Source organism: Balaenoptera physalus (assembly GCF_965194825.1).
Source record: "Balaenoptera physalus genome assembly, chromosome: 6".
NCBI classification, from domain to species: Eukaryota; Metazoa; Chordata; class Mammalia; order Artiodactyla; family Balaenopteridae; genus Balaenoptera; species Balaenoptera physalus.
Window position 1 is genome coordinate 99496873 of NC_138885.1, and position 15311 is coordinate 99512183.

General features: G+C 34.2%; 2 protein-coding genes across 2 annotated transcripts in view; one reads left to right on the forward strand and one right to left on the reverse strand.

Annotated features, from left to right (window-relative positions):
* The window catches only part of LOC309663405 (gamma-crystallin B-like), a 309600-nt gene that overhangs the window by 259278 nt on the left and 35011 nt on the right, over positions 1-15311 (reverse strand). The gene's annotated exons all lie outside the window — the stretch shown is intronic.
* Positions 1-15311, forward strand: part of PTH2R (parathyroid hormone 2 receptor) — a 105462-nt gene that overhangs the window by 55196 nt on the left and 34955 nt on the right. The window contains exons 5-8 of the mRNA XM_082467161.1: positions 3012-3109; positions 6389-6578; positions 7509-7662; positions 14116-14176. Of these exons, the coding sequence (XP_082323287.1) occupies positions 3012-3109; positions 6389-6578; positions 7509-7662; positions 14116-14176 (503 nt within the window). The remainder of the gene's footprint in view (positions 1-3011; positions 3110-6388; positions 6579-7508; positions 7663-14115; positions 14177-15311) is intronic.

Here is a 15311-nt window from a genome sequence, read left to right on the forward strand (position 1 = left end):
CGAGAGAGGTCATCTTCATCAGACTTTCAGTATAAGAAATGCTCAAAAAAATTCTCTAGGCAGGAGAGAAATATACCAGATGGAAGCATAGATTGTCGGAAAGGCATGAGGAGTACCAGAATAGGTGTATATGTGGATAAAAATGACAGACTAAAATAATAAACAAAACTATATATACCTATCCTTATTTATTGCTATGTTTATATCTATCTTTATATCTATAATTTAATTCATTTAAAATCTGTTGACTGCTTAAAGCAAACATAATAGCCTCTTATTGGGGTTTATAAATTATGCAGAACAAAATCTAAAAGGGACAAAGGCTAGGGGAGCAAAATTGAGTACATGATTGTAAAGTTCTATTTATATGGTGAAATAGTTCAATATTACTTAAATGTAGGCTCTAATAAGTTCAGATGCATAACCAAGTCTCTATAGTAACTGCTAAAAAATAACACAAGTTTTGGGAATTCCCTGGCGTTCCAGTGGTTAGGACTCCAAGCTTTCACTGCCAAGGGCCAGGGTTCAACCCCTGGTCAGGGAACTAAGATCCCTTAAGCTGCCCCCCACCCCAAAACAAAAGACAAACCCACATGTGAAATACTAAGAAATACTTGATTGATTTCCCCATCCTCTACCCCCCAGTAAAAGGTAAGGAAGTAGGTACAGAGGAACAAAGAAAAGATAGGACATTTAGAATGCAAATACCTATATGTTAGAATTAAACCCAGCCATAGCAATGATTGTATTCAAGGTAAGTGAACTAAACATTTCACTTAAAAGGCAGAGGTTGTCAGAATGGATAATTAAAGTATGACTCAGTAGTTTGCTGTCTTTGAGAAATGTACTCTAAATATAAAGATACAGATAAGTGTAATTACCAAGATGGAGGGACATTTCAAATTATGAAGAATCAATTTACCAAGAGGAAATAATCCTAAATATACATGCATTTAGGAGCTTCAAATTACATGAAGCAAAATTTGTCAGAGCTAAAGGGAGAAATAACCAAATTCCAGCATGTTGACATTTTAAAGAATGCCATTTTCTTAGTAATTGATAGAACAATTGGACAAAACCTTCTATAGAATATATTTCAAACAATTTGAATAAATTGACATTTATAGAATAGTATACACAATAACTGCAAAATTTACATTCTTTTAAAGTACTCACCAAAGTTTTCTCAAGATAGAGCATATGCTGGGCTATAAAACAAGTTTCAATAAATCTCAAGATTAAAATCTTATGGAGTATGTTCTCTGACCACAAAAGGATTAATTGAAAATAAGTTAAAATATGTATGCAATTCATAAATAGTTGGAAATCATGTGACCAATGGCAAAAGTTTGAACTGAATATATATGAAAGCTCAATATATATAAAAAATTGTGGAAAACAGCGAAAGCAGAGTGTAGAGAAAGATTTATACTTTTCAATGTTTAATTAGAATAGAAGAAAGGTGAAAGTTCAATGATCAAATCTTCCACATTAAGCTGTATAATGTAATACCGAAAGCCACCACCAAAAGCACTATACAAAAATATAAATCAAAATGGAATTCTACAAAATGTTCAAGTAACCAGGGATGGCAGGAAAAGCAAAACACAGAAATGAAAAACATAACAGAAAATAAAAATATAAAATGATGGACTTAGCCTTAACATATCAATATTATATTAAAAGCAAATGGTCTTAATATACCAATTAACAGAGATTGAAAGAGTCTATAAAAAACATGACCCAACTTTGTATGTTATCTACAAAGTTTGAAACTCATTTCAAATATGATATATGTAAGTTACATGCATACCATGCAGTACTATGCAGAAATAAAAAAGAACAAACTTGGTATGTGTAACAACTTGAATGGATCTTGAGGTTATTACTCTGAGTGAAAAAAAACAATCTCAAAGATCATGTTCTGTATGATTTCATTTCTATAACATTTACGAAATGACAAAATTATAGAGATAGAAAACAGATTAATGTTTGGCAGGTGATAAGGATGGTGGAGAGGAACAGGGTAGGTATGACTGTAAAGGAAACAGCACAAGGAACATCTTTGTGGTGATGGAATAGTTCTGTATCTTGATTGCAGAGGAGGTTACAAAAATTTTCATATGTAATAAAATGACACAAAACTGTAAACACATGAATTGCACCAATGCCAAATTCCTGGTTTGATATTTTAGTGAACTTATGTAAGATGTAAGCATTGGAGGATACTGCGTGAAGGGTACATAGGACCCTTTTTACTATCTTTTCCACTTCTTTTGAATCTAGAGTTATTTTAAAATACAAAAAAAAAAAAAGGAATGAGCCATTGATTCATGCAACAATATCAGTGAATATCAAAACAGTATATTGACAAAAAGAGTATATACTATATAATTCCAAGAAGTATAAGAACAGTTGAGAAATATATGAAGTACATGAACAGATAAAGCCAATTTGTGGTGACAGAAATTGGAACAGTAGTTACCTGGGGGTGGATGGTGGGTGGATTTCTGACTAGCAAGCAGCACAACGAACTTGGTTTGTCAAAACCCATCAAACTGCTCATTTTAAATCTGCACATTTTGTTTCATGTAAACTACAGCTCAATAAAAAAGCTAAAGAAAACTAGAACTAATATTCCAAAAGTGACATATTTTTTTACCAGTTTTAAAATAGTCTGTAACATGTGTTTTATTTACTCCAAATATCACATGTTAGATATACAGTTCCAATTAGTTAAAATGAACACTGTAAAAATACATGAAGTAAATTTTGTAACATTGAATTTGGCCTCACTTAAGCAAGAAGAAATGCCAGATATTTTAATTATATCTTTAACCCTGACTTGAATTTAGGGAGTAAAATGAAGACCAGAAAAATAACCTGTATATTATACGAATGTGGTCACACGTTGCCTATCTTTAAAGAGGTTAAAAGCACAATTTTTAAGTTTATCTACATCAAATTATTTGTTCAAACCTGCTTTTCTGATTAAATCTGTTGCCCTCCAGCAAGAATTCTTTGAACGCCTCTATGTCATGTACACTATTGGTTACTCTGTCTCCTTTGGATCTCTGGCCGTGGCTATTCTCATCATTGGTTACTTCAGGTGAGTGATTCCCAATCACTTTCTCCATGAAGGGGCAGTTCTGTTTCTTATTCATCAAAGACACAGACCTCTCATAATCTGTGTGCCTCCAAATACTTTTCCCAAACACAAGTTTCTGAATTCAGCCTAGTGTAAAATTATTTGACTTTGACTATTTTTGATGAAAAATTCAGGGTTCTTCTTTGTTGTTTGTTTGTTTAAAAACTTAAAGCATCAAAGCAGTATGAAACCATTAAGCCAATAGATCTGCATTGTAGTATATTTTTGCAAAGTGACGCAGACTATTGTCAAGTGAGTTACAAAAATTTTCACTCATGATGTAAAGACTTATTTCACTTTTCCCAAGTGATTTTGGTGCCATGGGACAGAAATTCATTTTAAATAATCTCTAATTGATTTGATATCATATATAAAGAAATACTATATATTGCTTTTGCTGTGGTTTAATTTTTATCCACTTAAACTTTTGTCTAATTCAATTCAACTTAATCTAAATCAACACAGAATTTTGAACGCCAATATGGAGATAAAACAGTGGACTATGTGTATAGGCTGTTGCTTGCAGCTGGTTTGTGATACAAATAGCTGAGAAAACAATGAGTTTACAGTTTGAGAAGTGCTGTGATTCAGGTGGCTTATAGTGATTTGGGAGGACAGAGGAGGGATAAGAGAGAAGACTTCCCAAATGAAGTGACATCTCAAATGACACATGAGTATACACAAAACTTAACCAAAAGAGGAGACTGAGGAGAGTTCCAAACCTGTTTAGATCAAGAAAAAGCATGGAATATCTGAGAATTGAGAATTTTGCTGTAGGCAGGTGATGGACACTGAGGCTAGAGGTAAGCAGGGTTGGGAATGTATTGAGACCTGTATATGGAATCTGAACTTCACCCTAAGAGCCAGTGAGGAGCCATGAAGGATTTTAAGCACAGGAGTGACATGGAACGTGCATTGTAAGGTGGAGTGTGAACTGGTGGTAGGAAGCCCATTTGGAAGATGCTAGTAGAGTCATCAGGACAAGAAAATGGTGGCCTGGCCTAGGGCAGTGGCCTTGGGGATTGGATAGAAATGGACAGTTTTGAGATATATTAAATTCAGATTGTACAATTGAAAAAATTTAGTGCTAAATTATATGCAGGAAAAGAAGGAGTGAGGTTAGATGATACATTAGAAAATAGAAATAGAGGATTTAGAAATTAACAGAAACTATATCTAAAAGAAAAATTTTATATTTTGTTTCCTATTATCTTACAATCCTCTCTTCCTTGAAACTTCTCTTACCTATTTCCTAGTTTACTTTTCTCCTCTGATTTATAACTGTCTAATGTATTATCTGATGTTTTACTTATTTATCTTTTTAATTTTTGTCTCTCCCTCTAGAATGTAAAGCCACACAAGAGTAGGCATTTATTTTTTTCTGTTTGCTCATTGCTGCACTCTCAGTAGTACTTGATATGTCCTGGTGCTCAGTAAATATTTGTTGAATTAATAAATAATGACTAGTTGTAATATTCCAACCACTTCCAACAGTTTCTCATATAGTAGTGGTATAGTGGTGTAGTTTATATTTCCAAAGCTTTTGCTTTATTGATTTACTAGTCCATTGGTTCAACAAGCATTTTTCTCTATCATGTGATAGTCCCTTTTTGGTATTGATGGAGGCCAAGTTAAGATATGTTGAAGACCAGAAAAGTAGTATATACACCATTGAGAGAAACTGACACATTAGATGATTATCAATTAAAATATTATTAGTACTGTAATGCAGGTTTCATAAAGGGCTTTGGGAATACTAAGGAACTAGTCTAAAACTAACAAGATAAGGGAGAGAGATTTCCCAGAACAACTGGTGTGTGAGCTGATACTGAATGATGAGAAGGAATTTGGCATATTCCAAATGATGGGAACAGAATGTGCAAAGGTCAGAGGCACAAAGGAGCAGAGTATACGCAGGGAATATAGAAGGGTCCCATATGAATGCAGCATTTGATGCATAGGGGGGAGTGGCCATATGGGAATGGCCAGGGAGAAACTAGATTTTGTGGCATTAGGTTTTACAGACTCTTGTCAAGGGCTTTGAATTTTGTCTTCTAAGGTAGTGTACAGGGAGCCAATGAAGTTTTTAAGTAGAAGGGTAACACGATCACATTTGTGGGGCTGTAGAGGGGTTCCTCAGAATAGCCTCGTGAAGTTGGCTTGGCAGGGATGATCTCATTTGAGAGACAAGAAGCTGAAGCTCAGTGTTCAAAGTCACAAGGTCATAGGTGGTCCAGCTGGAAACAGAACCTTCATCTTCTGACTCAGATCCAGAGTTCATTCCATTACATCAAAGTTAGCTGTGGTTGTTCAGAATAATAGATAGGTATTTATGAGAATAAAAGTTACGTGAAATTTCAGGAGGATACAAATGACTAAGTAATAATTCCTCAGTTTACATAATAGTTTATCAGAGTATTTAACAGTAGATTCTTTCTATATTATGAAATATAAAAATATATTACTGGATTAAAACATTTCTTCTTTTTCTTCTGGATTAAAACATTTCTTACTTCCTTATACTTGAGTACTTTGTCTTTTCAGGAAGAGACGTGGTATCAGTGTGTTCATTGTACACGAAAGCTCAGCTCTTTTCATAGTCAAACAATGGTAGAGCTGGGCCTTTTGACCAGATTATACATCCCTTTTCCTGGTGTTTTTGTTTTTGTTTTAATCAAACTTAAAAGAAATCTTTTTTTTTTGGAGTTACCTTTCTGTACTAGTTGATGCTGCTATATCTGCTCCTGAGTATGTTACTGACTTAACTTGTGTCTAAGATCCTTTTATAATTCCAAAGCTTTTTATATTAAAGGAAGCTTGTTTTCTCTCTAACACTCCTAGGAAATAAAACGGTGTAATTCTATCAAAATATCTTACTTTTTCTAATAGAGAATATATTGAAAATGTGAACATTCCAGTTTTAATAAGGCTTATCCCTGTTCAAGGTGGTTCTCCATCAATTATTTATTACCTTAATATATAGTATAATGTAATGCTATAGTATAATGTAGCATAATATTTAACACTGCATAATCTGCATAACCATGGTAGCTGATCAGGATAAATTTGAAATTAATTCTCAAAAAGCTACATTTTAGTTTTTGACCCCAATTGTTTCTGTCTTTGTTCAGGTTTATTATATTCCTTCTTTTCTGGGAGGAGTTTGAGCTCATTTATGTATTTTCTTTCTCCATTTCTAATTTTATTCAAATCTAAATACTGAATATTTTCTCTCCATAGACGATTGCATTGTACTAGGAACTATATCCACATGCACTTATTCGTGTCCTTCATGCTGAGAGCTGCGAGCATCTTTGTGAAGGACAGAGTGGTCCATGCTCACATAGGAGTAAAGGAGCTGCAGTCCCTGATAATGCAAGATGACCTACAAAGTTCCATAGAAGTGCCTCCTGTGGACAAATCACAATATGTAAGTGTTTTCACCATGAGCCCTTGCATGGCTCACCACTTTCAAAAGTAAAAAGCCCTCCTGCAAGACCAGGAGCTTGGGATTTAAAAACCCAGGGCATTTAGTTCTTTTATTGTAGACTCAAAGACTTGTTCCCAAGTAAGATTCCATGGTACTTGATTCTGCTCTTAAATGTCCTGTTGTTATTTAGTAAGTAGAATCACCCAATAATTCAGTTAATGAGAAGCATTATCACCATTGAAGCAATATATCTGGAAATTAAGTAGAATAGATTGATTGTATTGATGGTGTGAATTAACGCTGTCGGTATCTTTGCCCTTTGCCCTGCAGTTCATTGGTGTCTCTGCTGATTCTAATTCTGGATTGGCTTTGTGACTTTTTAAATGAACTAGAATGAAGTAGGTGTGATGGTGTGTCAGTTGAGGGTAGACCTCTATGAGTGAGCCTAGCCAAGATTAGCTGAGCTTTGCCCAAATCAGCAGAATCATCTAGCCAATCCATAGATTCATAAGACATATTAAATGTTTATCATTTTAAGCCATTAACTTTTGGGGCATACAAAAGACCAGAATAAAATAAATTCATGGTAGAATGATGGATAATTTTTCCTCTTTATGCTTTTCTTTACTTTCCTAATTTTCTCTGATGATCAAGTATTTTTATAAACAAGAAAACTTAAGGAAAAGTGATTTCTTGTAACTTCTAAAGGAATAAAAATCTTATTTTAAAAATAGAATCAAGCCAGCAGTCTTAGAAATGCTATGTTAAAATAACTTTGTTCTGTTCTCTTTCAAAAGTCTTGGCCTTCCCAGGTACAAGAGACATTAGATTATAAAAAAGAAATGGAGGAACTGCTTTTTAGTGGTCTAATGTTGGAACAAGTACGATTAGGAATTCTAATATGGTGCAATGTTGGTTTATTTGTAACAGATTGGGTGCAAGATTGCAGTTGTGATGTTTATTTACTTCTTGGCTACAAACTACTATTGGATCTTGGTGGAAGGCCTCTATCTGCATAGTTTAATCTTTGTGGCGTTCTTTTCGGACACCAAGTACCTGTGGGGCTTCACCTTGATAGGCTGGGGTAAGGCATTTCTGTCTCTGTTCCTTTTCAACTGGACTATGGATTGTAGGGCTTTCTGTCTTGCCTGTCATTAGCATTCTTTCTGTCATTTTCCTGAAATAATCCCTCCCTATTCTATCTTTCTCCTTTCTTTCTCTTTAATTATTTATTCAGGAAATTTATTAAGATCAAGTCTATAATCCTCCCAGCGGTAACAAACTTTTCACTTTTAACTTAGGGTTAGTGTTCTTAGGCCAGATTCTTGAGAGGATTCTTTGGGGGAAATGCCTTGTTAGCCATGTACGTTTAGAACTGCTGTGCTCATCATATCTTATGTCAATGTCTTGATTTAACAATAATTTCATCCTAAAAATTTTGATTTTTGAATTTCTAAGCTATAATGATACATCTTTGATTTGTAATTCTAGGTCATATGATGAGAATGCCAGAAAGGAATTTATAGGACCATCTTGACTGCATTTAACAATGCAAATTACAAACTAATTGTGTAGATATACCATGTCTTTTGGAAGGAAATAATTCAAATTACTTTTGGCATAAATAATTTAAAAAAAAGGATATTCAGCTCACATTCCAAAAATGCCTTGTCAGTACTAGAGGGATTACTGAATTAGGCACTAACTCAATGTGATGTGGAGAAAGGATGTTGTTTGCTTGTTATAATTTAAGAAAAATTAAAACTCATATGTGGTTAAAATTAAGAAGTCTCAATACTAATAATTGCTATTTTAATATCCAAATTATGACGTGCTCAGCACAGGAAAAAAAATCAACCAAGTGGCTCAAGATTAAATTCGAAGGCTTTTTTTCCCATCAAAATAAGAATTTTTTGGCCTGTTTTGTCTTAATATTGTCTTAACGTTTGAAAACATGAAGTAAGGGATATTGAATTTCCTATTAGTTAATAACCTCTAAGAAGACAAAGGGTCAATTTACTGTCAAGCATTATTTATTATGAAATAATAGTTGTTGTGAATAAAATTTTATTTCTGAAAGCAGTTTGTTTTTAGGCTCTCCCTTATCTTTGACTAACAGTTACTAAAATAAAAAAAGATACACTTTATTTGTTTAGGGTACTTTGGAAATTTTCTCAACAGTTTTTGGTAGTTTTCCTTCAAGGCAAAATTATATCTGTGTACCCACATAATTACTAGAAGTTGGTAAAGATGTTGATAGAAAATTCAACAATGAATTGGTCTGAGTTCCATTTTATTTTTTGGTTTTCTATGACATTGGTCACACTAGTAATAAACTTGTTTTTCTTTATTTACATATTGGTTTGATAGCAAATTCCCCTGTCAGCTCTTATTTGGGCTGTATCACTCAGTCTGTCGCTCTATAAAATCAGGAGTTTGCCTCACTGAAACCCAGGAAACTAGTTTTCATATCTTTCTATGAAAATGAGAATTAAAAACACAGTGAGGGTTCCAGTGAGCTTCTATGCAAGTATGAGGTTCTCACCTTCCTTTACAACTTTAATTATTTGTCCACAAAATTTTGTCTTAAGAGTGACAATTACAGTAGAGAAGCATCACAACTTGAAATCTTCATTTCACCGAATGGTTTAAGAACATGCATGAAAGCAAGTAGTATCTACATGGAAGATCACTTTACAAAAAACATCTTGCGTGCAATATTATGTAATTAACCACAATTAAAACAGTAACAAGTAATCTTTACAGAGTTATGGTTCTATGGTTGGTCTATCTTCCGGCTTCTCTCTTTGCAACTCCAAAAAAGTAAATGCTCTAGGCTAGGGCATATATAATTAAAAAATAGTAGTATTCTTTTAAGAATTTCTCTCTGCTACTGAAGTAAATATCCAACTCTATTTGATTAATAGATTATTTTCTCTTATCTCAACACTGAGAGTATGATTTTAAAATATCATTTTTATTTCAGACTCATTTTTCCAACTTTCTATAAGAAAAATAAATATCAAAACATTATAGCTGCTTTGCAGGATCCTTTGCTAGACTAATCCATAGTGAACCCAGTTTCAGACTTTCTTCCAGTGATTTATTGGCTTCACTAGAGAAGAGAATTTGCCTGGATTCCTTTGTTGTTCATTTGGACCCAATTATTATAACTTTAAGCTCTCTTTAGCTAGGTAAATACTCAGCACTTTATTACTGACTTTGTAATGATATGTGGAGTTGCATTATTTACATTGATTTTGCTGGTTCTTAATAATAAGTTGGCAGGGAAGGAAATTACCATCTAAAGAGGAACATATGCCATGTCTGCCTTAGTAAATTGAAGGCAGATATTTAAAATGACTGTTTTTTGTATATCTTTATCACAAAAAAAGATGTATAGAGGAGTAAAGGCAAATTCTAATGATGACTATGCTTTTCTTTCAACTAACCATTTTCTTAATTTTTCCTATCCCTGCTCAATTTTCTCATGAATAAGGCACTTTATTCTCAGTTCCAACTACATATTTAAAAAATATATTTAATTCTATATTTAAAAGGTCAGTCAAAAGGTAACAAACTTCCAGTTATAAGATAAATAAGTACTAGGGATATAATATACAACATAATAGGAAAAAAAGTGTCATTCTTGCTTCTTTATCCTTATTGAATGTGGTAATTTACCTCTGTATTAGCAGCCATTCTTAATTTTCACCTGTCAGATGAGATGCCAGAATGTACGTATTATCATATAAAAGCACCTGTCCTGGTTATACCACGTAGTCACGTCACTGTTGCCAAGCTTTCTTGTAGAACATTTTCATATTTTGTATTATCTTAAAATAATCAGGAGAAGGTACTACACTTCCAATTTTATTATCTCTGTATAAAATGATTTCAATCCAGCAAACAATTTTTGATCATCCATTTGGCAGTATATATAATTGAAATACAAGATATATGTTAAAGTCCCAGCACACAAGAAGCATGGAGTCTGACCCTTCAGGTTATTTTATTTTTTGTAAGCCTATTCTCATCATATGTATTATATTCAAAATATTTAATTTATAAAATCTGTTCTTCATAAAATTATGATAGTCAATATAACACCTTTATACAATTAAAAATCTTCGTTGTTTGCTTTAAGCTGAATTTAAAAATCTAGAAAAACTGTTTCTCCCTTGCCCTATGACTTTTAATGCCATTATTAATTCTACCTTAAAGTTATCTTAAAGTTAAAATTATATTTAACCATTAGAGTCAATAAAAGATCTATATTTTGGCCCTACTTTATGAAAGATAAGGAATTTGGTTCTCCCTGCTTATTACTTTTTCCAGACCTTCAAGATGTAATTTGGGGTTTTACTACTTATCATTAAAAAATTCTACAGGTTATTATCTGTTTAAAAGAAAACAAATTATAGTCAAATTTAAATTTATATTTGTAAACATTATGTAGATTTATCTCTGTGTGTTCACCTGGTTTCAAGATTCCACCTCCTCTCCACCAATTGATCTTCTACAGTTTCTGCCCACTGGCAATATTTAATTCACTAAACATTTTCTTTTCCATTGTAGCTCTTTTGTTTTAGATTGGTCCTTTTTCATAATGCCTTACTCTTCTTCTAGAGCAGATTTTAGACTATGAATTAGATATATTTTTTAAAGATTTCTTTTTTTAACTGTAGTAATTCCATCTCAGGAGAGGGTAACTCTTCTGAAGTTTCATAAATAGACACTCATCTTTGTAACAATGGAAAACTTTAAAGGCTCTGCAGTTTTCCTTACAGAGAGGAAAGGCTCATTCAGTATTGGCCTTAGAGTCCTATGAGACTTGAGAACAATTCTATCAAAATTATATAGACGAATTTTTAGGTTCCTCAAAGAATGAATCAGCAAGTGATAGATACTAAATTCCAGCATCCTGCAGTGAGTAGAGAGGGAACTGAAGACATAGCTTGGAGCTTTATGTCTGACCAGTCAACATAGACTGGATTCCCAGGGGAATCAAGGTTTCTGGTTAGTAAGATATTGTATGTCTGTAGCAAATCTGGGAATCCCCATGTCATGATGGGTTTCTAATTTTTAGGGTTAACTCTACACTTAATGATCAAGCTATGACTTTGCAATACCACAGTAGCATTTCAGTAGGAGGGTAAGGCTGAGGTTGGGTTCTATGAAGTCTCTGAAGTGTCCAAAACAAGACAAAATTACATGGGCCCATATGGCAAGACCCTTTTACCCCACTTTGGCTTCAAGGCATCTCTGGCTTATGCATTGGGCTGCTGTATAAGTTTTTATTTGAAGAAAGTGTTTAATTGCTGAAGTTTTTTTGACTACTATTAGTCCAAACCTTCATTTTAAGGGAGAATAATAATGAAGCCACACCAAAACTCGAGTCTACTTATTCTTAGACCAGAGATTCCTTCCCTCTCAGAATCACTTATTTATACTGATGTATTTTATGAAAATAACTCAGCTCTTAAGATAAATACAAATATAGAATAACATTCCAATTTACATTAAATTTACTTAAAGTAACACTTAAATTTAAAATAACATCTAGACTTCAAAGATTTTTCCCTTTATTTATGTGTTCTCAATTATGTAATAATGTGATACTAAGATTGGTGACCAAAAATTCTTAAAAAGCCTCAAGGTGGTTTCTGTTCTTTATTCCTCCATGGTTGTCTCTGTGCTCATCTTGTGAATGAGGGTCTTCCAAGTGGATGAGAAAAGCAATTTCATTAAGACATGGTGTCTGATATAAAGTATTTGCTATAATTATCATTTAAAACATAATTCCAAATCCAGCACCTTAATCAATGTTCTATATATAGAACATCATTCAGGAAATTGCCTGATCAGGAGATTGTAAAGGAAGCAGAAGATGAAGACCTGCAAATGAGAAAATGTGAACATTTTGATCAAAGGCAGACACTTTTTAAAGATAACCAAGGCAGTAGAACAGCAAAGGGATCCATGTCAGACCTTTTTGAACCATTCTGTCAGAAGGAGCCATGCTCTCTCCATTACATAGTGTCATTCTTGTTTTTTCTTCATAGCGCTAATTGATAACTGAAGTTGTGTTATTAATTTTGCCTCCCATACCAGAATATAAGTTTCAGGAAATCAGCAATATTGTTTATTCTGTTCTTTTTTTTAATCTTCTGAGACTATAACAGTTCTTAACAAATGAAAAGGCATTTAATAAGTGCTAAGTGGATATATGTTTATACAGATGGATGGATAGATGGACTAGATAGATAGATAGAATAGCAAGCTGAACCTACGAATTAACCAGAATTGGGTAGATCTCTTTTGACAAAAATTTCCTAGAACATAGAATTCGAGCAGAATTTTTAAAAAAGGAGTTATATAAAAACAATAAATAAAATTGGAATATAGAGTCATAAAGTTAAATAGCCACACAGGCAGGCGGAGGTTAAATTCAATTAGATCACTAAGGAGACCAAAGAAATTCCCTTTTGTGGGATATCACCTTATTTTAATTTTTTTCTGAAATTTTTTTCATCTGAATCTATTTTTATGTTTACTTTTTTGGCTTAGAAAATATATCTGAAAATTTAGAAATGTGTTTTTTAAAAGGTAAAGAATATTGTGTTAAAAAAATGTTCTGAGTTAAATTATTTTTCTCTCTTTGTAAGGCGCTTCCTATGGTTTCTCTTCCTTTTTTTAAAACTTCTTTCTAAAAGGCCACATAATGAAAAGTTATCCATTGAATCCTTCGATCTTCTGTTGCAGTGCTGCATAAAAGTTATGGTTTGTGATTTTTTGTGATGTCAGAGTCCAAGTATAGCGTGAACTGAGCAGTCAACCTTTACTGGGGGCAAAGGACTCATGGAAAGTCAGTATAATAGAGTTGATGTTGCAAGCTCATAGGTGTTTATTGTTTATGAAGGACAAATATGTCATGCTCAAATCATCAAACTAATATAGCACCACCCTTTGCTAAGCTTTCAGTGCCTGCAAATGCTTCTGTCTGGAGCTGATATGAACAAAAAAAGAAGGGCTAAACTGATCAAAACTTCCTAATTTTGTAACTTGCAATATAGCCTCTCTATGCCTTCAACTTTTAGAATGAGAACATTTGAGTATTTTAGAACAGGAGCCTTCCTGCCACTTCTCATGAGTCCCTCTTGTTGCTTCACTCCTCTTGGAAAGCATGTGGCTTTCGACATTTCAAGAGGCAAAGTTGGATGCACCGACCACCGCCTGCCTTTGACCCCGGGAACTTCGGTCCCCTCCATACATGGCTTAACCTTACACCCCTCAAAGGAAAACAGAGCCAGTCTTCATCTTCAGACTTTTGAGAACGAATAACATCAGTGTACCACCTGCCTTCTCAAATGGACAAGATGAAAATTAAGTGGACTTTTCATATTCACATAGCAACATTTTTCATGCCTGTTTTTCTCTCTCACCTTTTAATAGTATATTTTTATGTGATGAATATAAGAAAAAAATTCCTTAATCTTAAAAGAAATATGGTCTCTGAATCCTCTTCTGATTGCAGGGTTCCCAGCGGCATTTGTTACAGCCTGGGCTGTGGCACGAGCAACTCTGGCTGATGCAAGGTGAGTGGAAACAAGAAGAGGTAAAGCAAGAGCCTGGGATTTTCTCAAGACTTGCTGCTGTTCTTGATGACATTGCCCTTTAGGGATGTTATGTGGGAAATTACCTTGTAGCCTCTGATACATTACCAGCAAGCTATTCATCCCAGAGTCATGGGACAGAAAGACTCACAGACCCGATTAGGATGGTCATAAACTCCATTGGTTTATGAAATCAATTTGAAACATACAGTGAGAAGCAAGGGGAAAGAGATGGGTAAGTTAACACACTTAGGATATTATGCACACAGGTGAAAGGACTGCACTACCTGAGTCCCGGGATAGGCAGTACTCATATCTGCTCTCTGTCTCTCTCTCACTCTCTCTGCCACATCAGCATTCCCCACTGATGGTGTGGTTATGAGGACCAGAAATGTGGTTGCAACAAGGGGACCCACAGACAGAAGGTGCCTTGAGCCAGAGACACACACTTGCTGTCTCAGAGAGATATAAGGGCAAGTTCACCTGGCCATGGCTCTAGCTTGCCACTTAGCCTGCTGAGCAGCTCTGGGTTTTATTTGCGTTCTTTGGGCAAAGGATATGTGGCCATGGGTTCCACTAATCAGTGGCTGAATTAAGACATCAAGACTATCGAGTACTTCCTGCATATTGGGGATACTTCGTGCCTCTTATATATTTAGTGCATCATGACTATTTAGTGCTCAGTTGCCCCAGATATTTAGTACCTGTGCTTAACACGCATGTGCTCTACTTACTAACTACTGATCTACATTTAATGCAAACTGTAGGTTTAATCCACCCCATTTGTTCTCTTGTCTTCTATAGCATAATTAAATATTCTTAAATGATAAAACAAATGCACATTAGAAGTGGAATCCATCCTAGGGAATCACTAGCCCCCCAGTTGTCTGTTTCTCTTTGGGTGCTACATGATGAATGGATACTGAAACATTCATTTTTTCATATTATTTCTGTTTTTAGTAATGGTGAGTCAAAGAAAGAAAAGGAGAACATGGAGAAGCATTCAGTGCCTGCTCTTTGCTTTCATGGTCAAACTTATTGCTTGGAATGAATTGTGTCTCCCCAAAATTCATATGTGGGAAGCCCTAATCCCCAGTGTGACTGTATTTGGAGAGAC